Here is a 24,807-nt window from a genome sequence, read left to right on the forward strand (position 1 = left end):
TCAAACTTAATAAAAAATTCACAAACATCATGAGCTTTTAAAGCGGGTTATCAAATGTTTTAATAACATTTAAACATAAAGAGTTTGACGTCTGCCTTTAAATAAACTCATTGTTAATCCAAAAGGTTTAGTATGACGTTAGTTTACCATTTGTAGCTTAAAGAGCTTCAAATCTTTTCAAAGGTTTTAGAGTGTCTAAAAAGTAAAGATTGACCATTTTTCCTGAATCGTATTTGTCTGGTCAGACACTGATGTTATCTTCATTGTCATGCTTGATATGGTTGAGAGGACCTTTAATTTGCCGTTTTTTCACTCAGTACTCTCATCAACGTCTTCATGGGCCGTCTATGTATTCTGGTACCATGTTGGAAAGGAAATCTGTTTCTATAAAGTTCCCACAAAGAAGAATTTATAATAATTCTTTTTTACTGAATCAAATCTATGCCTCCCACAGGTTGAACCGTGTCCAGTCTCACAAGCAAACGTCAGTCTCTTGCTGCTTTGGGCGCATGTCAAGATTCAAATCATGTGAATTCAGATGGAATACATTATGGTCTTGCTATAATCTTTTGAGCTCTGAGTTAATGTTTTACCCAATGTTTGATCACACTTGACAGTTTTTGCACTGCATAAAATACATGATGTGATTCTGAAAACCTTTTTACATGATGGTAGTTAATAATTTGAGTGATACTGGTACCCTTAACTGTGGAGCTGAGAGGCCTTGCGTGATTTGATGATGGACCATTTGTTATTATTCTGTCATTAATCATCTGCAGAATTTTGATTATTATATGCTATGATAAACTGTAGCAAATGTTCAAATTTGAACAGATATTAAACAACATCTTGACTTGGATGATGGGGAAAGAAAAATAAAACACAACTCTTCTGTCAATGACTGAAATTGTAAATTAATATCTTTTTATTTCACATATTTTCAGTTTAATTTAAATGACAGGCATTCTTTTAATTTTTTTTAATATTTCCCTTCGTTTTCATCACATCTATTCTATGGACACTCATGAGGAAAGTCCTGGGGGGGGTTAAGGAACACATGGACTCGGGTTTAAGTCATTTCTACTTCAAGACAGGCAGGTCTTCAAGCATGGAGGACAAATAATCAGGATCACATTGAGACGAGGAGAAAACAGGGGGAGTGAAACTGAGAAACAGACGACGAGAAGAAAAAGGAGACTGGGAGTGAGTGAGTGAAGTTGATCAGAGTGCAGGTGTGTGTGTGTGTTCCTGTTAAGCTGTGTGTTGTGTTGTGTTGTGTGTGCTCGGTCCCTGAATCTGCACTGTTTTTTGTTTGGTGTTTTCTCCTCCAGTTGCATGCTTCTCTTTATTCTACAGCTTATCTGCTCATTTCTGTTTTTACAACAAAATGTTTCGTTTGGCAGGTTTAACTGTACATGAACTAATTCTACAGTAACAGTGCACGTCTGGCTTATAGATACATTATATGTATTGTCAGGTGTTTCATCTGCCTACTCTATAAATGTGGGTGCATATAGAATCACCTCCGTCCCTTCAGTCCAGTGCATAATTGATTCGTTAATGTGGCTTGGCTCTTTTTTTCCTGAATTTGTAAGGTCTTTCTTTGTACATGGCTCATTTCTCGGTTGTTGTTTACATCAGTTTGTGTGTGCGCTTGTGTGCATGCGTGCATGAGGCATCCGTCTGTCAGTTTCACAGAGCACTGGGGTTCCTGAAGTTATGTCCAGCAAAGCGAGCCTGGTCACCCAGCTCCTCTTCAATCCTGCAGAGGAGGAAAAGAAGAGGATCAACACTGATGATCAAATTAACTTTAAATCCATTTATTCTTTTTTTCAAAAAGGAAAATAAACTGGTGAAGAAAAAGTTTGTTGGTAAAGTTACTGCCCAGTTTTACAAATCTCTTAATGAAGCATTTTTACTTAAAAATATAAATTCTTTGCTTTGCTTTGTGTTAGATCCTAACAGTTTCTGGCTTCAGGTGACATTATTAAAAGTCTTCATGGTTTTTGAAAACACCTAATGAAGCGATATAATTTTATAATTTAGGTAAAAAACCATCAAGGCAAACTTAGAAAAAAAAAATGGTTTGTTGCGAGTTTGCAAGATCTCAGAAACAGAAATTTGGACTTTAATTTTATTAAATAGAGAAGGAGGGTCTAAGGGCAGAGATTACCAATCGGCTATTGCGTTTCATAACTGATTTTATGTTTTGTACAAATAGTAACGCCTGTTGTTTTTTAATGTTTAAACTTAAAATTTGCTAAAAAGTTTTGGTGATAATTTTGAAGTTTTTGTCAAACATGAGACTTTGTGCTTTTTTTTTGTTTTTAACTGAGTCATTTTTTTCCATGTTGTTGTGGTTCTCCCATGAGCCCCTGGAGGAGTCCTTGTTGTTTTCTTGTTGTTATTTTGGTTGGTCTGTCACTCCTGCAGGTTCTTCCCTGTGGTTTGTTTGTAACCCTTACGTACAAAAGCTAGTAATCATCTTTTATATGAGCTCTGACATGGAGTTGTATTGTGGCATTAAAGTGTTTGTAGATATGCTTTTTGTTGTTGCTTTCTTGCTTTCTTTAATTTAATAGATTTGAAGTATCATTTTTGCTAACAGGTGACCTTAAGTGGTTCAACAACTTCAAGCAAGACAAGCTTTCTTCTTCTGTTTGTTCTATTACATAAAAGTTACACAAACTTCAAAGAAATTTAAGAGGGCTTGAATTGATCTGATTCCATGTCTACTTTTAAATAATAAAGCCTCTATTTTTGTGATTGATGGTCTCAATTACTGTTTTCCTCAGTGTTTTTCCCCACACGGCTCTGAGTGCAGTCTTCATGCAGTAAGGAGAGAGAAGGGTGCGGTGAGCTGATCAAATAAACCTAAAGCTTCTTATGGAGAAGGTACAATGAGAGGCAGTAAAAGGGAGGGGAATGCTGAAAAATAAAGCTGTGCGCTCATAATCCTGGCAAACAGTATCATCACACAACAAAAATCAAGTTTTCCTGATTTGCATCAGTTTAGAATTTCAAAATGCTCATGTTAAACAACATAACATTGATGTAAAGGTGTTCAAACCCTCTGTAACGGGTTCACATACTCTTTAATGGTTTGATCAATAAGCCTCACTTGTTAAAGCCCTTCTAAGTCTCTCCACTGTGCTGTGCTCCTGATTGGTCCAATGGGATTACACCACCGGGCCGGCCCCTCCACCTCCTCCCTGCAGCTGACTGGCTAAGACGCATGGTGTGAGAGCATTTCTGCTGTCGCCTCAGGTATTTCTCAGGCTCCTAACACTAGGACTGCCATTGATCTTAAAGACTCCTGTTTCTTAAAAAAATAAAAGTTAAAAGAATTAAACAAAATTCTAAAAGTTTGAAAAATGTTCTTAGTGTTCTTTCCATTTTGACACAAAAAAAAACAACCATTAAATTAAATGTTGATGGCTCCTTTGGTCGGGTGTACAGAAATCCTGCAGTGCTGCTGTTGTAACGCTCACCTCATGAGCTGGTTATACTTGGCCAGCCGCTCAGATCTGCAGGGGGCGCCGGTCTTAATCTGTGACACAGTTAAACAGAATACAAGTGAATAAAAAAAAACTGTATGAAACTTGGAATTATAAACAAAGTTCTTAAAGTCATTTTCTATTGAAATTTACACGAAATTGTATTTAATCATTTTTATTCCGGAATTAAATAGTTTTATATACTTTAAAAATTGTAAACTATATTTAAATTAACTAAGGAGCATAGACTTAGAAAGGTTCAGCAGATTGCAAATACATCGTCCTGCTTTTAGTAATAAAAACACTTTTTTTTAAACAGAGCATGAATGATTTTAATTGCAAAAATGTTTAACAGTTATGTCTGTCATTACTTAAATACTATAAAACCTCTTTAAAAAAATGAAAATGTGTAGATCTTACTGAGCGGCACTACATCGAGACACAACTTTGCAAGAAATTTAAGAATATTTGAGCCAATTTTCAGTCCAAACCCTCAAAGAATTTATTTTGCAGGAGAAAATACAGATTGAGCCCAAATTTAGGTGAGCTTTTTTTACGTTCACACAGCATTCATTACATATTTAAATTCTTGTCTTCAGGCAGTATTAGCTTTCGCCAAGACTTATCAAAGTTTACTTATATTTCCTAGACTTTGTTTAAACTAAATGGAGATCAGCTTAATGCGGTTTAAGGCCACCAAAGCGACACCACGCATGCCAATATTCCAGTCTTATCCAAAACTGATTTGTTTCCTGAATGATTTTTCTTATTGTATACCTGTCCAGTACACAGTCCCACGACCAGGTCAGCGATGAAGGTGTCCTCTGTCTCCCCTGAGCGATGGCTGACCATCACCCCCCAACCATTTGCCTGAGCCAGCTTACATCTAAGAAAACACAAAATATCTTAATATATATATATATATATATACTAGATGTATACTAGTATATATACTATATACTAGACAAGTTAGGATTGTTCATAGTATGCCACTAAAAAGTTAAAGTCAATACAAGTTTACACAGAAATGAATAAGCTTCTGTTTATTTTATATAAATTAACTTGACTAAAAATATTTCAGTTGATTTTACCATAGTTTGTCTAAATCAGTTGTTGTAAAATTCAGCACATGACTTTTGTCTAAAAAGACAAAAAATAATAATTCAATAAGTGTTTACCCCTAGTTTTAAATTAACTAAAAAAGAAAAGAAAGAAAAGAAAACTTAACCAAACTAAACCATAGAATAGAATAGAATAGAATAGAATAGAATAGAATAGAATAGAATAGAATAGAATAGAATATCTTTATTTCTATAGCACTTTTCTCAGAGCAAGTCACAAAGTGCTTAACAAAGAGCAGAAAATCATATCAACAAAGTAAGTAGTAAAACAAAACACAGTAAAACGTGGTAAAACTAGGACTAAATCAACTAAAAGCTCTCCTAAATAAAAACGTCTTGACCTGAGATTTAAAACACTCAACGGAATCGATCTGACGCAACGACAATGGGAGGGAGTTCCGAAGACGAGGAGCAACAGCTTCAAATGACAGATCTCCTCTAATCTTATAGCGGGTTTTTTGGAACGCTTAAAAGATTCTGGTTGGAAGACCTCAATGATCGGGGCTAAGAGTATGGGGTTAAAAGGTCAGATAAGTACGTCGGAGCTTGACCATGCAAGGCTTTAAAAACTAAAAGTAGAATTTTAAAATCAATTCGAAAATTGACAGGTAACCAATGTAAAGCAGACAAGAGAGGAGTGATGTGTGTCCGTTTACTTGTTCCTGTTAAAAGCCTCGCTGCAGAGTTTTGGACAAGCTGAAGACGGTTTAGGGAACGTTTGTTAAAACAGGTAAAAAGAGAGTTGCAGTAAGCTAAACGAGAGGAAATAAAAGCATGGATAATTGTTTCCAGGTCTGATCGAGACAAGATACTTTTTAATTTTGCCACATTCCTCAGATGATAAAACAGTTTTACACTATCTGTTTTGAGTGACCTTCCAGGGACATAGACCTGTCAAACAACACCCCAAGATTTCTGAGGCTTGACTGGACAGAAGAGCTCAGACACCCAAGGTGTTGACTGATGGACGGGATTTTATGTTCAGGGGCAAAAATAAGTGTCTCGGTTTTCTGAGTATTTAGGACTAAATGATTACTGTTCAGCCATGTTTTAATGCTCGTTAAGCAATTCAGCAAATTTTAGTCCCATAAAAGCCTTATTTCTACTATATTTTATTTTTTTAATCCACTTTGCAAATGGTGCTGCAGTCAAAGAGAGACAAGACTTTCACATTAGCACTAGAGGTGGAGCTTATGTGAGCAAAATGCAAATAAACAAAAGTTAGGTTTGAAAATGTAGAACCGTTCACTCCAATAAAACACTTTACTAAGGAGTAACTCCCGAAGCTACTAATCTAACTTCATTAAAGTTGTTCACATATTTTCAGGTTAATAAAAGTCGCTCTGCATAATGAAGTCTATAAATCACCCTCCAGCTTGAGGACAACTGACAGAGATAGGAAGAGATAGGCAGCATCAATGGATGGAAAGCTGGCAAACTGCTTTGCTGTTGTAGTCACCTCAGACCGGAAGGAATCAGCTCAGGCGCCACAGATTCCTGCTGTAATCAGTCAAATATGATCAGATCAGCATTAGATGACCTGATAGGAGCGGCGACTTTCTGTCTGCTAAGGAAACACGACTGAGTCAACTGAATACCGTTTTCTGTCCTTTCAGTTGCTCAATCTCAACTATCTGACATTATTTGTACTTTTCTAAATCTAAAGTACCAAAGCGTAATCTATGGTTCTTTCTTTTGCGAAAGAAAACATGAACTCAAAGCTGTCTGAGTCTGGAAATGATCTTTCCCTGCTGCAGTCATAAACTTCTTCATTAGACAAGTGCATTAAAGAGGTTGTTACTCATCTGTGGCCTCTGATCATCCGACATGTTAACAACCTGAAAATTAAGACGTGCACAGATTCTTCAAGGTTCCTGCAATTACTCGTCAACTGAGCAATTAAACACCTCTGATTAATGATGCAGGCAGATTATAAAAGGATGGATGCAGTAAATCCCCAGTTCTGCTGTGAGCTTTTTATCTCTCAGCCTGTTTCCTCTCCAGCCTATAACTATTCTTCTCCATCATGACTGCAAGGTTGCAGACAAACTGCTTTACAACAGTAAATACTCATGCCAGAAACAAAACATTCATAAATTAATCATCGTGGAAAAAACAATCTACTCCAAATGCTTCTGCTATATATGAGCTAATGATGAAGAAGTGATGGGAACTTTAAGTGGACATACGCCTGAATGGCCTCCGTCACCGTTCCGATTTGGTTGACTTTTAGCAGCAGGCAGTTGCAGGCTCGCTCCTCGGCAGCTCTTTCTATCCTCTTGGGGTTGGTCACTGTCAGGTCGTCTCCAACAACCTGGATCCCCACCTGTGCTGTGAGGCGGGACCAAGCCTCCCAGTCGTCCTGGTCGAAGGGATCCTCGATGGACACCACTGAGATGAAGAAAGCAAAGGTCACACTTTTTGAGGAGTCTCCTCATGTTATGGAAAAGAAGTTACCTCATTTTTATCAGACATGTATTCTGCTTAGATAAACCTAATTGTTCTTGATTAAAAAATGAATCATAAGACATCTCATTTTAACACGTTTATGAAAAAAATCATTGGTTTTAAAAATAACTTAATTCAATTTTATTTATATGGCCCAATATCACAACACAGTTGTCTCAAAGGGCTTCACACCAATAATTGCATGCTTTCTGTTTAATAGAAAATACATTTTACAATGGCTGCAATATGTCAAAAAATGTTTAAACAGCAGCTGATTTGTCCCTATAGTCTAAAGATTATAAGGATCTATTTTCACATTAAAAATAGTGTTTTCACAAAGCCCTTGTAAATTCTACTAAAGTCTACTAACAAAATCCAGCTAAATGAATATAAAATAAAACTCTGTGACCAGTGGAAAGTTCTTCAAACAAGCTGACTCCACACACAACAAGATTTCATATCATGGAGAGAATGGCAGGACCCACTTCACACAGTTAAAGTCGCAGTTTAGGATTAAGTTATAGATTCTGACCAAAAAGACACAAAGAATTGTCTGACATTTGACAAAATGTGTTTAAATTCTTTAAATCTGTGATTCTGAGGACCGAATTACATACAGTGTGGCTACTTCAGCACTTTGGGTTTCTGGATTTTACACTTTGGTGCTGCTTTTGTTTTCATTAAATGTTATTATCTTTAAAACTGTGCCAACAGTTTGACAAGAACTATTTTTGACCACCAGCAGAAAAAGAAAAAAGAAGACATACAATCAGTCCAATCAGTGCGATCCATTTAATTGAAAGGGAACACTAATGCCACTTTCTGTTATTTATGTCTGAATGTGTGTTTTTGTGCCTCTCTTCGTGTTGAGGAATTATGGCATTGTTTTTTAAGGTGTCTATGCAATGTTAATGTTTTCATAAGCTACTGTCTGTGTCTTAAATGAAATTACCCCTCTAAGATAAAGTTTAACTGAATTGAATTGTACTAAATTAAATTAAATTAAATTGAATTGAATTAAATAGAATAGAATAGAATAGAATAGAATAGAATAGAATAGAATAGAATAGAATAGAATAGAATAGAATAGAATAGAATAGAATAGGATAGAATAGAATAGAATAGAATTGAATAGAATTGAATTGAAGAAAGTTGCACCTGTGTAGTTGTTGACGAAGCTCTGGTAGATGTCTGCCAGCTCTTCTGCAGTGATGTGTCTCTGTGGATCAGGTGGGGATTTAAAGTCCAGGTCGTATTTGCCGTCACGGTAAAACTCTGAGGCCGCCACATCCATCCCCACCACCACTTTGTCCGTGAAACCTGCCTTCTCTATGGCTGTCTGCAGCAGATCCAGAGCTGGTCCGAGATGAGCAGAGGACAGAAGACAAGAAAAGGAAATTATATTTTTAAAGAAGCCAGCAGACAATTTTTAACTGTAAGGTGTTAATCTGAAATTTATAATTCCCTTTTTGGTGATTCCTCCTTGTGCAAACCAGAAATAGTCAAGAATAAAAAGCTCCTGCTTTCTTTGCTGTGAGATTAACAGGGATGATTGACGTTTGGAATAGCTTATAGGCTAACAAAGCCAAAAAAATCATCATTTATTTCTCACCTTCACTGTTTTCCAGAATGTTGGGGGCAAATCCCCCCTCATCTCCCACGTTGGTGGCATCCTGCCCGTATTTGTCCTGAATGACCCCCTTCAGTGTGTGGTACAGCTCAGATCCTATCCTCAGGGCCTCCCTGAGTAGAAAAAAAATGACAAAACTATTAAATCATGTACATTGTTTCTTTAACTGGTAAAATAACCCACTAAATAAGTTTTTCCTACTTAAAAGATTCAGCCCCAACAGGCAGAACCATGAACTCCTGCATTGCCAGTTTGTTTCCAGCATGAGATCCTCCGTTAATCACATTAAACGCCTGAAGACAGAAGAATATGAGATAAAACATCATCAAACTGTCATTTACACATGAATACGCTCATACTGACAAAACAGTTCTAAGTCTTCAGAGACCCTAAAGGAAGACATATTTTCCAAACACATCCCATAACGATGTGATGATTTTGAGTCTTACAGGAACCGGCAGCACCAGCTCTGTGTTTCCTGCCAGGTCAGCTATGTGGCGGTACAGAGGGATGTCCTTCTCCGCTGCGCCGGCCTTACAGATGGCCAGAGACACTCCCAGGATGGCGTTGGCTCCAAATTTAGCTGTATAACAAGCAGCAGGACCAAAAAATTAGAACGACTGGTTTCAAAGGATCTGTCCCATTAAAATCCAGGCTTCTTTCACACTAATTTTATTTTCAGTGTAATTTAAAAAGAAAAGTAAACTAAACATCAAACAAAAGCAGAATAAAATGTACTTTTTTTTTTACACAAGAGGAAAAAGGAAGTGTAAATTAAAGGTATTTGTGTATGCAGCTGGGTTCTGGGATTGCGTTTTTTTTTTGTGGTTAGCAATAGAATTTGTTCAGGAGGACAATTGCAGTCTGGAAGCTGAATCCTAGGTGCTGCTGAGGATGTGACAGGAAGAAGCTCCGTCAGACTTCAGCTTGTCAGTTTACATTTTTTTATGATCAGTTCAAATCTCTAGAGAGGTTGCATGGATTTTACCTTGAGCTACAATCCTTCCAAGAAGATGAAAAATAAATATTTGCAAATATAAACAATGAACTGTGAACCCAAAATTAAGAGCCACTGAAAACTTTCTTCTTGTGGTTTTCATTTTTTCCTTGGCGAGTTTTTTCAATGTACTTTTTTGTCCAACGTGGTTAGATGAAGAGTGCAATAAGTTATATTTCAAGTGATGTTCAGACAAAAATGTTGTGTGGAAATATTCATTCATAGTATTTCCATGAAATCAAAACAGAAAAAGGTCTCGCTCTTGGCCAAAATATGTCAACCATTCACACATGAAATATCTGGTTTATCATAAACCAAATGCAGGTTGTGGAACAGGAAATTTAATCTAAAAATTGCTTTCCTTTATTTAAAAGGAAATAGGCAAATAACCTATTAAACGCCTAAATCTTTCATTTATTCTAGCTTGTAAAAATGACATCACTTTCACGGCTGTTTACTCCCTGCCTGAAATAATTAGTTGATGTATTTACAGAGTTGCATTAATCAGCAGCTCATTTGTTTGTCAAAGCTGTAAGATCACGTTGGTTGTGAAATAATCTCTGTAATCTGTCATGTTCTCATCTGCTTTTATGCTCTCCAAAGCAGTCAGTGACAAATAAGCCCTTGCTAAAAAAAAACAAAAAACTTTTTTTTGTTCTTATCTGAGTGAGCAGCTCGACTGCAGAGATTTGCAGCCAGCTGGTAAACTGATGACGCAGCATTAGTCCTTATTGTAATGTGTCGACTCACATTTGTGTTCTGTGCCGTCCATCTCAATCATCATGTTGTCCAGCTGCTCCTGCTCCACCACGCTGATGCCCTGCAGAAACATGCAAATTACCTCCTTATGCTAAAGTAAACTGGCCTTTGATTCATTTAAAAAAATGCAGATGGATGCAGACGTGCAGTACCACAAATCTACAGGAAAATGTATGCTTGAAAAAAAAGTCAACCAAAACAAGGCACAGGAAGACACTTTCTCAAAAGAAGAAAAACAAGCTCGTCACAAAAAACAAAGATGCTGTGGGTTTTTCACAATAAAGACATGTGATTATTGAAAGTAGTGTGAGTATAAACAATAAGTTTTTTTTTTCCTTTTTAAAGCCCTACTTTGAAATGAAATTTTTTCACAATTATCAATTATTACGGTAAGCCTTTTCTGGTTGAATAAAAAACATTTGTTTTTGTGATTGTCATTTGTTTCAGTTATACGCTTACAAAGAAAACATGTGGGGCTCTGGCATGCTTTTCTTTTAATGATTGGATGAAATATTTAAAAACTTCAAAGTAGGAAATACTCTTTGTTTATATTGGTAGTGGGAGATCCATAGGGGACTAATACTTAAACTCTTTCAAGGGGTTTACCAGATATCACAGTCCGACTGTAATGTGGGATAAGACCCAGCAGAAATGGCTCACTGTGACATGCTGCGAACTTCTTCTTTGACCTCATATCATGCTTAACATTTCTTTCTATTGTATGTTAGAATCTTAACATACAATTCAATCACTTTTCCTTTTATTCATACTTTCCTCACCATCTTTCTTATCAATCCTCTAAAAGTGACAATAATTAACATTTTGACCAGGCAAAAATGTGTGTAATGACATGTTTGCACAAATCAAATTCATCAGTATGAGATTAATTCATTTGTTTAATGATCATGCATGGATTTAAAAATGAAAAAATGTCTATACATTTTTTGTGACTTACAGATTCTATGAGGGCTGGAGCCAAAGTGTCATTAACGTGACCAACTGCCTTCAAAACCCCTAAAATAGACAAAAAGTCAGAAAGTCAGGTTAAAACGAGCACCACTACAGTCAAACTCTGCTTTCATATACCAACAATAAAACCTGATGAGGGGATATAATAATATTTTGGGCCTTTTTGGCTGTATTTGTTAAACTGTATAAAAAAAAAAAGGATTTTGGTTTAACGAAAACAATGTACAAAATAGAGTAACAAGTTTTTCTTTATTGAGTAAAAATTTACTTCTCCACCGTGAAAGAGTTAAACAGTTTCACAGCAAAAGCACATATTAAATGACTTTAAAAAGCAAAAGATTGAATAATATTAGCAGTTGAAGCTTTCATGAGCCACCTATTAAAATCGAGCTGATGGGGAAATATGAGGTTTGCTGAAACAACCCTGTCCAATAGTAGCTTTTACATTAACTGTATTTTTCTCTTCACAAAGTTCTAATATACTGTGACATTTCAAGTTATCTCAAATAAATTTAATTGCACACCAAATAACAGGTTTTTGATTGGAAAAATAGTCATATAAAGAAGTGTTTTTTTTCTATGCAGAAAAACAGTCTGTTTCTATTTAAGAGGCTCAAAATTAAAACAATCTCTGTCTGGTTTTTACAAAGAAATAGTTAAAAGATGTTGAAGAGCTCCCTAGGACATGTTCAACTACCACATTTCTTCTTCTCAAGAAGGTTCTGAGTGCTGTGAAACAACCTTGGTGTGAATTTGAGCTTTGGAAAAACAATAAAAAAACTGGGTTTCCTAAGTGTCATATAAAATTAGCCCTACACTGACAAGGATATAAACTTTGTTCTTAAATGTGATTAGTGCTTTGTTGTTGCACCTGTAAATCATAAATGCTAAGATGTTTTTTTTGTCATCGTACCTTTGCCTCTGTAGCGGCTTTTGTCTCCATCTCGAAGTTCCAAAGCCTCATAGATCCCTGTAGATGCTCCACTGGGCACAGCAGCCCTAAATAAACCTAAAAGATGTAAATGAAATGATAAATGCAATGAAAATATTCAAATCAAGATGCAACTTCACTAGAAAATATTTTTTGCCATGCGCATCATCCTACTATTCCTCAGGCTTTTAAAACAGCTATTTTCAGTCAGTGTTCTCTATTTCTAATTGATGGTTTGATTGATTCTGCATGCTGTCCTAAGACAATTTACTTTTATTTTGAAATGGCCGATGTTTAATTTTACACAACACATTTGGTTGCAGTTAAACTTTTTTTTATCTTTCTTTAAGCATTCTGACATCATGGATATCAGTAAATGCCCCAGATAGTGGCAATCATGCAGCTTTTTCCCCCCCTTCAGTGAAGGTCACCTTTTTCTGTGCGAAGATCCACTTCCACTGTGGGGTTTCCCCGAGAGTCCAGGATCTCCCTGGCAACAATGCTGATGATCGACATCCTGAGAGATCAAAAAGGAAAGTAAAATCAAATTCCCCAAAAACTATTCACTAAGTGCATTTATTGCAAACCTGGAAGACGAACTCGTGAAGAAGCATACCCAAAATTGTCAGGTTTCACTTTTAACAAGGGCAAAAGGAGGATACATTTTTAAAAACATCCAGGGAATTACAGTAAAAATATTAGTATTTTTACTTGAAAATGACTGATCAAAAGAAAGCTATATTTGACATAACACATAAAGTGAGATGGGCAAGAATCCTTTCAAATATTACTTTAGCTATTTAAAATGCTCAGTGTCAATATTAAATGTTGTTTAAATATGTTACACACGCTGCCCTGTTTTTCATTTTCTTTTTCTTTTTTTAAATTGTGACTAAAAACAATGCAGCAAGATAACAAATACTGCATCACTTCTAACACTTTATATTCTAATCTATCATGAACACTTCTTGTTTCCAAAATGATTTTCCTCCTTGTTTCTATAAATCTCTTGGTCATCAATCTGAAAAAACAGGGGCACAGAAGTAAAGCAGTCAACCTCATATTGCAGGTGTGATTCCTGCTATTCGGGTCCATTTATTTTGAAGTGTAATTGGACACTGATCCCCATAGTGCTTAATCAAGTTAGCATCTTGAATGGTAACTCTGCCAGCAGCAGTGTCTGAACGTGTGAATGAAAGGAGATTTCTAATGCTGAGGCCTTAGGTGGAACCAGAGGAAATAAACCTATTAAGTGCCCCCCCCCCCCCCCCCCCCCCCCCAAATTCTGTTCACATTTCAGCTCCTCTGGATTCTGTCCTTTTTGGGGAAGTTAAGAGTTGATGTAGAAGTCATTATGCTACTCATCCAAACAGCTGCTTTTCTCCTTTGAAGAGCAGCAAAGCATCTTTTAGTTCAGCCGTTGAGATTCAGTTGCCCCGAAGCACAGAATCTGTAGCAACACTACCAGCTTGACGCAGAACCTTCACAGACAATTTTCCAAGCACTTTGGCACCATAAACTAATTCAGGAGTATGAAAAGTCACCAACTATTTTGTGAAAGTTTGTTTGAAAAAAAAAAGTCAATTAAAGCAGGATTTATCAGCTGAATTAAGAATATTGATACCAGCTTTGTTAGAGTTGAATCCATCTCAGTCAACTAATAATCTCCTCCATATCCTGGGATACTGACGGACAAATTAAGTGACATAAATAAACAAGATCAAATAAGAAATTATTGCTTCCCGACAAAACAACAGCAAAGTGAAAAGAAAAGTTGTTCATGTAAAATCCTGCCTTCTTTTTATGCTGGGAGTATGTAAGCCTTGAGGAATATGGGAAGTTTCCACTGAAGCTGTTTACTTTTGCTTCTCCTAATTTCCCTGAAGAGACATCGTGGAAACTCCTGCGGCACTAATGCAGGAAGAAGGCGCCTCTGGGTGCTAACACTATTAGTTTTTAAAAAATATGACAGAATAGCAACAATATGCCCTGAGAACATTGTGTTAAATTTAAGACAGTCCAAAAAATTCAAAGCGTTCACCATCCCAACAGCATCGTGCGTATGCATCCTCATGAATTAGAAGGGATCTCTCACATCTGGCTAATGTCACGAATAGCCGTTATCATTATGTGAGCATTTAGAAAACAAGTTACAATGTATTATTGTTTTAAATAAATTTGTAGCTGGAAGCTTCAGCTGGAATCCACTTAAATTCATTTTGAAGTCAGTTCAAGTTACATTCAGACAGCAAGTCCCAACCAGGCGACCAGTTCATTCAACATAATACAATGAGATTTTTCTTTGCTTTAAATATTTATTATATATTTAACATGTAAAATAGCTTCTGATCTAACCAAGTTTCTATTTAATCTGCTGCTCATCCTGATGTCAAGAGACAACCAATGTGAAGCTAGGTCAGCTTTCCAGGAAACCACTATATTATGTCATAAGTCAGACCCCATTCATTTCAGTGTAACATATTCTAACTGTTCAGCAAATATAAACATATAGTCTGCATGGTCCACCCACTTCAACAATGTTCCAATAATGGCAGTTCGGCGGGATGAAGTAAAGTTTGGAGCACTCTTGGGTAACCTACAAGCCAATAAAAAAAAACAACATGTACACAATTGAGCTCCAATCAAATCAAAATAACTAATTATAGAAACAAATCAATAAAAATCCTAAAACTTTTTGATACCATGTCGTGAACATCTTTGTTTTGGTCGTTTGCTGTACAGCAGTAACTTCCTGGTGGAATGGGCAGCGGGGACATGGATTGGGAGTTTTGGATGTTAAATTGGTAAAGTGGTGATTTGCCCTTATAATGATAAAAATACAGAATTTTTCTGATCAGAGTGTATTTAGATGGGAATTACCAAAATTCTATGGAAACTAAAGGGCTTTACATAAAAACAATCCAAATAAACAATCAAGTAATCAAGTAAAATTAGGTAGCTGCTGTCTGCATAAACCATAAAGACACATATATGTCTCATTTTAGCTACTTAAATGGACTCTTATACAATATATGTTTTACTAAGACACAACATTTTAGATTAAACTAGCTACCAGACAAATCTCATCTCAAAATTAACTTAGAAAGTTAATTTAGAAAATAGCTTCAACATAATCATTTCCTGATTTACCGGTAGTATAAGTTCACATAACAACTGCTACATTTCTACAACTGTTTCCTGCTTTCTTTTAAAAACATTTTTATCTCATTGAAAGTTCTGTTAATTGTTTATTAAATAGTTCATGAGACACTAAAATTGTGTTTGTGTGATTAAAGTTCTAATTAGGTTTATGTAAGCATGAATTATTTCTCTGTTCTCCACATTAACATCAACTTTTTTCTTTGAAATAAACTTCCCCTGAGTGTAAAACATTTTTAGATCAAAATAAAACTTTTATGTACATGTGGAGCAACTACTAAATATACAGTACATGATTGTTATTCTTTGGATTATTTAGAATGCCTTTGACTGAATTATACTTTGATTTTGAAACCCAGACAAAAAAAAGAACAAACAGAGAGATTGAGGCGTCACAGAGGACCTCCTGTCTTTTCTCTCTCTGTTTTTTTTGCCTTAAATCTTCTTTTTACTTTACATTTAATTTTCATATAAACCTTGTATAAGCAACATGAAATAAGCTGCTCTTCATGTGACAGACAGAACTGCCTCGATTAAAAAGGAATTCATTCTCTTTGAAGTGTCTCATTTCCACAGCACCATGATATTATTAACTTGCATGAATTGAAAGCTCTATCCTACATGTAACTTAGATTAAAGTCCACCTCCTCAATTTCCTCTTTTACTTTCCATTGATATTCAAAGCATACAGCATTGTAACTGCAGCAGTGTACAGAGAAGGGGCTTTTATGATGTTCAGGTCTCCCTTCAATATGAATACTTTATGGTGAGGGTTTTCAAATGGTCAGCAAGTAGGCCCCATCCAGCCTGGGAGTAACTTCTCTCTTCTCTATACATCACTAATAAACATTTTCTGGCACTTTTTAAGCCCTTTCCCTTTAACACGTTCTATAAAAAAAGAAAAGTCAATTATGTTTTACCAACAAATGAGAACATTTTGTCCAAAAAAAAAATCAACCACATTTGCTGGTGAAAAGCTCAGCTTTAGAGATCTGTGAGCTAAATTTGGCTGCTGGAGCTTGCAGAAAGCAGCTGCTGTAGTTGTTTTTTAAAAAGCACAGACATGAGAATGAAGCATCAAAGAAAAGGGTTCACGCTGTTCTTTGGTGCATCAGAAAAATTAAGGTAACATCTACAAATAAGGCATTAATAAACAACATTTTTAAAAGATCAACATATGTGGCTCTTTTGGCCTTGTAGCCAGTGCCCCACTTGTAGTTTCCCAACATGAAAGAGAAATGAAATTACTAAAGAAGCTAACACACCAACTTAGTTTGATTCAGTTGAAAAAGGACCAAAGTGTTTGCAGTGTTAGTCCAAACCAAGTGAGAAGGTGTAAACTTCTACTTGCAAACTCTGGTCTCGACCAAACATGTAGACCAAGCTCTGCCACTTCCAAACAAGCTCAGGACGCTTCTGTTTGCTTATGATGTGAATATGAACGGCTTTAGGTCTTGCTCCAGTCCAAACCTCATTAACCCTATGGAACAGACAAGCTGCTGAAGTTGGGATTAAATAGAAGTGTATCTTATATTATTTTATTCTGTTTCACAGCACTACCATATGTTAAAAAAAGAAAAAAGAAAAAGAAAATAAAGATTAAAAATGCGTGATCATAAATGGAAGATGGTTAAAATGATTGATTTCTAATGATATTACTTCACTTGCTCCAAAAATTGACTCATGATTTTTCCTATTGAAACATAATTTGCACATATTTTTAACTTTTGATACTTGATCAATTTTTAATCGGAAGATTTTTGAAACAGTGTTATGTCTATTTTACTGATATGGTATTAATTTTTAATCATGTACATGATTTTTCTAATGAATATAATCTGCATATATTTTAGATAACTGATCTGTATTTGCTTTGTTGATTTCTAAAATAGTCATATATTTTTCTTACATAATAATTAAGTAATTCATCTTCATCATGTGCTTTATTGATACTTCAGGATTCTTAATTCTGTCTAATAAAAGTTATGAACCGGATAATAATAAATAATGTAATAAAATGGTTACGGTATAACAGGGGTAGGATTATGTAAATTCGCTTCCTTCTACTCCCTTTTCAAGCTGATTGTTTTGTTTTTGTGTATTATTCTTACTTGATTGCGTGAAATGAACCATTTCAAATCAAAAATTTAAAAAATGTCGTGAGTCATGAAAACAAAAAGTGTGCAGTGCTATTTTCCATGTTTAGCAGAAAGATGGAGGAGTTGGGGTTTGAGCTCCTTAACTGTAGTGCATAATCAGGAGAAAAAAATACACAAAAAGGTATAGCATCCATTAAGCAATGGAGGAAGTTCTGATGAAGAAAAAGACAAATGCTCATGATGTGTTTAAGCAGGCAATAAGTGCAGCACCTAAAACCACCGTGATTCTCTTTTGAAACTTGCTTAACCTGCATCCTAAGGAGTTCTGGCCAATGGGTGCAATGGTTGTTACAGACGCTCTGTTTACTTGGAAAAAAATGGAATAAGAATACAATCCCAAAAAAACTAAAAGAAATAAAGTCAATTCTTAAACCAGAATAAACAAACAAACCAACAAATGTATCTGTTGTAAACACAGATACATTTTATCAATAGGAGCAGACTGAGTCTAAACTCAAAGCTAAATACATTGTATGAGCCATAAAAACAGCAGATGGTTTTAGAAAAGCCTCCATGAGGGTCTTCACTTGGATTTCACAAGAAATTAAATTCACAAATACAACAATCTTTCTCTATCTTTTAGAGAAGTCAGAATTGACTCAAGTCACCACCAAAGATCTGAAAATCAGGTTTAGAAAATTACCAAAGCTGAAGTCTCATCTCTACTCCACAAAATCTATTTTTGCCGTTTTCATCTGTTATTTCTTTTGTGTTCATTCTGACAAAGCCTGAATGCAAATGCAATGCTGAAAATATCAAGCCATACATATTTATTCATGTCCCCATAGGAACATAAATCCCACCAATGATGTGATGCAGAAGAAGTGCATTATTGTCCTCTGGCTGCTTTGCTCAGCAGTGCTTTGTCATGGAGGACAAGAATCTTTTATGGAAATGCAGGAATATTTCCACCTTTTTTTTTTTTTTTATCCTGAATGATGTCACCCAAAGGCCGCTCCTGTGTGGAGAAGCAACAACACAAACAAAGGTCAAAGCGGTCTTCAGAATGTGTATGAAGTTTTTATACAAGGTGCTGGCATCAGAGAGGGACAATTGCTGACTCAGCAGTGAGGGGATTTGACTTGCGGGTGGTTTTCTCCGCTGGTGCATACAAATTTTATCTGTGTTTGTATTTTCTACACTGGGACTCACTTTAAGCTCCCCCCTGCAGAACTGCAGAGGTGGAGCATAAACAGAAACAACACGATTTTAATTTCAAAATTGTTTCTGCTTCTGTGTCTGAAATGACAGTTTATCTGCCAAAGCATGAAAAACTCTAAAGCTCAGGGATTCATCAGCACGCACTGAGGATAAAGAAGCTCTCCAGCTTTCTGCAGAATCATCACAAGGCTTTTCTTCTTCGTCATCTGTCAGCACCTCAGAGGCATTATCTCAGCTCTCCTGAACGACTGTCTTCTCTCCCTCGCTGGCTCCATCTGTGTCTCAGGGCCGGTGCTGTTTGGCCACGTTGCTTTGCATTACGTAAGCTGAACAGCAGGATCAGCAGCAGGGATGGGGAGGGAGGACACCCATGAACGCATCATGCCACACCTATCTGTAACTGCAGTGCACAGCAGAATGCACACCACAACTGGAAAAGAAATGATAAAAGTGGAAGAGACGGGAATACGACATGGAAATCTAGAGGAAAGTTTTTACTCAATATTGTGATACAAATTACACAATAAAATTCCAGAATGAAATCTTATTTTAGGAAACATTATTTGGAAGAGAAAGTCATCCGTTCTTTTGTAATTTATTTACGACCAAAAGATTACAGTACTGTGCACAGAAGAGGCCTGAGGAGGTGGACATACATGGTATAAACTGCTGTTAAATTATTGTGCAGCATCACAAAAAGATGTGACAAAACCAGGTGACCAGAAAACCAAAGTCCCAGTATTCGTCAATTAATGATCATTCATAAAAATGTAAGATTTGGTAAAAAGATTAACTTCTCATACATGTGCATAGCCCTGTGTTTACTGCTGAGAACCATAAAGTGCTCTTTTAAGTTCAGTCTCACCACCAAACATCAGTTTGAAAACTAAGTGTTTTCACAGCCTGTAGTGAGAGTTCATGATTGTGTGAAGCGAACACGTTTGTTTGCAAAAAGGTTGACTTTTTCCTTCAGGAAATTAAAGTCTAACAGGCTTACAAAAACTTTTCTGGAGTTTATGAAAACCAGAGAACTATTATTCACAAACAGAGAGGAGTTGGAACAACAGAGAAGCTTCAGGAAAAATCGACCATTACAAAATAATCTAAGACGACACTGAGGACTCATCCAAGAAGTCTAAGAAAAGAAGACTTGCTCACATTTAACTAAAATATTTGAAACATTTCCAAGACTTTTAAACAAATCAGCAGACTGAAGAGGTAGAAAAATAACTTTCTGGAAGATGTGCACCTTGTTGCATCGGTCATGAACTAAAGCAACATTTCAGAAAATGAAACATCAGACTAACAATCAAACATGGTGGTGGTAGTATGATAATGTGTGGCTGTTTTGCAGCTGCAGGACTAAGATGGATGAAACCATGAATTCTGTTCTCTCGAAGGAAATTCTGACTGGATCAACATTAACAAAGTTAAGATTTTGGTGTGACGTTGATTGAGTTCGAAAGGGACTTAATGCAAAACAATATGTCAGTGAGAATCACACTACCACGTTCAATTTGATCTCACTTTTTTAAAGAAAAGATTGACTCCATCTTTCTAATAGGCTATAGTGAACTTTTGTGTCATAGCAAACCACACAACAAGCTGTTTTATTCCATGTTCCATATCTCGTATTTCAACTGTTAAATCTAGTACATTTTGTCTTATTTGTATTTTGGCAAAATGCTTTGATCTCTTTCCTCACCTTGACTTTTTTTCCCTGCCTACTTTTAAATCTTGTCTTTTAACATATATCAAAGGTTTGTACACCATAATGCACCTCTCTGTCTGACTATATTTTATTATGTATGTTCATATGAAGATTTCGCGATCCAGTCATCTTTTAAATTATTGTAAAAATCTATTTTTAAATCGTGTAAAATTTCGTTTTTAGCCAAAAAAAATCAAATAAAATCAAATACCTGTGTCGCTTTTTAGAAAATTTTAGGACAGTTTCTGCAGAGTGCCAGTTGTTCACCAGCTGTCCAGTTTTGAGCCATGTGCCAGCTCAGACGAGGAAACCAAAGACATCCATGGATCTCTTTGTCTGCAACTGCATGCATCAGAATGGAGCAGAGCAGGGAGCTTACGGCCCACCAGTCCCACTCACTGTACGTGACTGCTACAAGCTTCTTCCAACTGCCTTTCTTCATCTACTCCTGATTCACAAGAGTCTGAAAAAGAAATACTTAGAAAGGCACATTTCATTTCATTTTCCTTTATATGTCCTCAACCATGAGAAAAAAAAAACACATTAAAAACACCAAAAACACGATTTCATTGGAGTGGGTTTTTAAACATCAAAATTAAATATTGAGATTTTAGTGGTGTTTTCACAAGGTACAGCAAATTGGACAGGGAACGTTAAAATTTTTGCTCCTTCAATAACTTTTGGTTTTATTGCACGCTTGAGGGAACCAAACCCACTCAAAATCTTACAACAGCTTCTCATTTGTGGGCAGTATTTTCCCTGAAAAACACTGACGGAGACCTATAACTATCACATATCTACATGTGCCTTTAGCCCCTTACTTCACCACATTAGACACACAGATTAAAATGTTTAGTGGTTGAATGTTCCAAATGTTGTCAAATTAACATTATCTGGTATCATGCAGTGATGTATCAGAAGGGAACTGCCTCAACACGAGTTCCACCTGTTGCAGGACAATTGACACTTCATGATTACTTTACAGCCTTTACAAAAGGCACGAATCCATTAAAGAAGTAGAATGAAACCATAATGAAGTGTTCCTGTTAGCATGACAGTAACAGAAAAAGTGACCATTTCTTTAAACTTTTAAATGCATGAATTCACAATATTTGCAGGAAAAAGATGGATGCAAGCAGAAATGAATGATGGTACTTGGCTTTGGCTAAATGAAGAGCGATAGAGAGAATGGCCGAGAGGAAGGAGAGAGGGAGGGAGTGATGAAGGACAAAGCAGAGAGCGAATGGATGAAGCAGAGATGAAGTGATGAAGATAAATAATTAAATGACCAACTGGAGAAGAGAGGAGGAAGGCAGGAAACAGAAGGCATGGAAAGCACACAGAATGCGGAGCAGTCTCTCATATGTGTGGAGCCAGTTTTGTGTGCACATAAAACACGTAGCCTCAGCTTAAAAGCATCGCACAGCAAGCCAAAGATGGAGATCAAACATGAACACAATTGACTTGGCACTGAGGATTTTTGATCACACTCAGGATCACACACTCTGTCTGATGTATAAACAAAAATACAACAAAAAATTCACATTTTTTATTTTGAAAGACCACAACGTCACAGGAAGCAGGGCTCAAAAAGGGATGTCTTTGTGTGTAGTGTTGGTACGAACAGAAAAAGCAACAACATTTTCAGGCCAATCTCACGCCCTGGAGGGCTGACGGTTCTTTTTAATTTCTTAACCCTACCTGCTACAATCAAGTTAGTTTCACAAATAGGAAACTGCAATAATAAGATAAAATAAAAACACACAGGACATTGGTCCTTGATGACTGCAGTTTGACACTGTGTTCTGAAAAGGAGTCATCTGGTGGCCAAATTAAGTTACAGCATACTTTCAAAAGCTCAGCGAAATCTCCAACTCAGTTTCACTCGCATGTCAGCTGTAAAGGTTGACTGTCACATAAATGTTTTTTGTCATGAGCCATAAATATGATGATTATGCAGAAAAAAACACTTAAATAATTTAAAAATAAACTATGGAATATAAAGGACATGATTTTATTATATTTGAAGAGCATTATTTAAATACTGGACCAAACATTTTGATCACAAAGTAACAGTCGCTAAACAGATTCTGCACAATAAATCATTAACAAAACAAATCAAATGATCAATAGATTATGTGACATTTAGAATAGTTCCTTGCAGCTCTAGAATACAGGAATTTGCAGTTGCATATTAATTGATAGATGCCAAATCCTGCAAGCCCATTTCATCACCTCTCCACCACCATGCCTTAACTGATTAATTCTTTGAGGTAGAACTGTTTACTACCACTTTGTTTATTTTAGTTGATTCTCTTCTGAGCAAATGCGAGATATGAGATAAATGACGAGATAAAGGCTTCATGAGTCACATTAACAAGATCCCACTAACCAGACCATTGAGTCAAAACATATTTCATATCAATACAATTTTAGCCTCACATTCCACATAACCAGACATTTTACACACGTCTCACAAAAGAGACCATTGTAACACACATTGCTGCAAAGATGCACTCATCTCTGTCAGCTCAGCCACATACACACCCCACACGGACACTTAAAAGTGATAGACAGTTCATCTGCAGTGGAAGCACACACATGCAGCTCTCATGTCTCTTTTCACCTTCATAAATGCCTTTGACAGCCATTTTCCAACATGCATGAGGCTTCATGATGCAGAGACAGCAACATCTACAGCATCTCTCAGCCACACACTCAGACTGCATCCTCCTGCACCCTGTCTGCATCGAGCAGGAACCAACCATAGAGAGAAAAAACAAAACAAGAGAAATTCAGGAGAGATGAAAATAAGAGGAGAGGATTTCCTGTCTTACCTGCCGCCTGTGTGTGTGTGTGTGTATGTGTGTTCTGCCTTCACAGCGACCAGGAAAATACTGGAGAAGCGGAGCAGAGGGGAGAAAAACAAGAGGGGAGGAGGAGTAGTGAGATGTGTGACAGAGGGGGGGGGGAGGGGAGATGACTCAGAGGGGAGATGGAGAGAGGAAAAGGAGGGTAATTAAAAGAGAGAAGATGGACAATGGGTTTGGAGGAAAAAAATAAGGATGGAGCTCAGGAGCGCCGATGCGGAGGTGATGGCAAAGGAAGGGAGGACCGGCTCGAGCTCCCGGAGCCTCCCTGCCTTTCTCCAGTGCTGCAGTGGGGTTCAGCACATCGACATGCAGTTACATAATCCAACCTTCACACTCGCATGTGATGAAGCTCTGTATCTGTGCACCTCTGTCTGTCAACACACAATTTGACGTCTGTTCACTGTTTCATGATTAACAAAGTAAAGTTTGAGAAAAGGTTAATGCGAAGGCGTCCATCCTTCACTTCCCAATGTACATCCGATCAGGGCATAATCTATTAACTTCATGTGCTGTTGAGCAAGGCATTTCAAGACATCTTGGTAAACCTCAATGTGTTCACACATGATAAAAATAATTTGACCAAAACTGACCGTCAAAGATGCAAAATGGTTGTTTTAAAGAAATGTGGTCTCTTTCATTTTTCTTGTCAGTCCAATGATTGCTGGAGTGTTTCCAGTTTGAATAAAGTCTAATAAAGACCAAACTCCAATGAAAATCCTGTCTTTAACATGTTCTTGTGGAATTTTTCTCATGATGGGAAACACACATTTAATCTTAAAATTGCACTTCTGAGTATTTCTTTATTCAAATTGTTGCTCAGGGGTTGGATGTAAAAATGCAGCTGCAATAAGCTTGTAACCGTGGCGTAGAAGCTACTACGGCAAGCCACACCGTCCCTGCTCTGCTCTATTCTGATGCATACAGTTAAAGATCAAATAGATCCATTAACGTCTTCGTTTTCCTCGTCCGAGCTGACATCTGGCTCAAAACTATACAGCTGGATGGCTCTAATGTTGTTTGCCATTTCTGTTTTTTTTATTTTTTTTATTTTGCTTGAAACACCATAATCATAATCAAAAGACCACTGGGAACACTTTTACAACAGATCAAAGTATAATCAAACTTTAAATGAAATAAATGGCACTTTAACTGTTATCACAATTTAAATGACTGGACTTTTTTTCAAAGCTCTTTTTGAGTTTCTTGTTGCTTTGCAACAGTTGCAACACAAATCTGACAGACACTGAGCTTTAACGCTTGATTTATTATTTCAATACACAGTTACATATTCAAAGGGAATTTTTTTTATTTTTCTGCTCACACATTTTTTGTTTATAGCATTTTCATGGTTCGTTTGGTTTATATTTTTAATTTACGAATATTTACCAAAAC

General features: G+C 36.5%; 1 protein-coding gene across 2 annotated transcripts; it reads right to left on the minus strand.

Moving 5' to 3' along the window:
* Positions 1-902: 902 nt before the first annotated feature.
* Positions 903-23,703, minus strand: eno2 (enolase 2). Of its 2 annotated transcripts, XM_078954872.1 has the most exons (14): positions 23,380-23,503; positions 23,169-23,286; positions 12,784-12,869; positions 12,335-12,430; positions 11,408-11,466; positions 10,444-10,513; positions 9,146-9,279; positions 8,898-8,989; positions 8,679-8,809; positions 8,225-8,422; positions 6,808-7,009; positions 4,275-4,383; positions 3,492-3,550; positions 903-1,762 (listed from the first exon to the last, which is right to left on the minus strand). In XM_078954872.1, the coding sequence occupies exons 3-14, from the start codon at positions 12,866-12,868 to the stop codon at positions 1,693-1,695; spliced, it is 1,305 nt and encodes a 434-aa protein (XP_078810998.1). In that variant the 5' UTR covers position 12,869; positions 23,169-23,286; positions 23,380-23,503; the 3' UTR covers positions 903-1,692. The 2 variants fall into 2 exon arrangements, with proteins under 2 accessions (XP_078810998.1, XP_004074102.1); XM_004074054.5 differs by lacking the exon at positions 23,169-23,286 and having other exon boundaries at positions 23,380-23,703.
* Positions 23,704-24,807: the final 1,104 nt, after the last annotated feature.

This window comes from Oryzias latipes, chromosome 11 (assembly GCF_053564925.1).
Source record: "Oryzias latipes strain Hd-rR chromosome 11, Olatipes_Hd-rR_3.1".
Classification (NCBI taxonomy): domain Eukaryota; kingdom Metazoa; phylum Chordata; class Actinopteri; order Beloniformes; family Adrianichthyidae; genus Oryzias; species Oryzias latipes.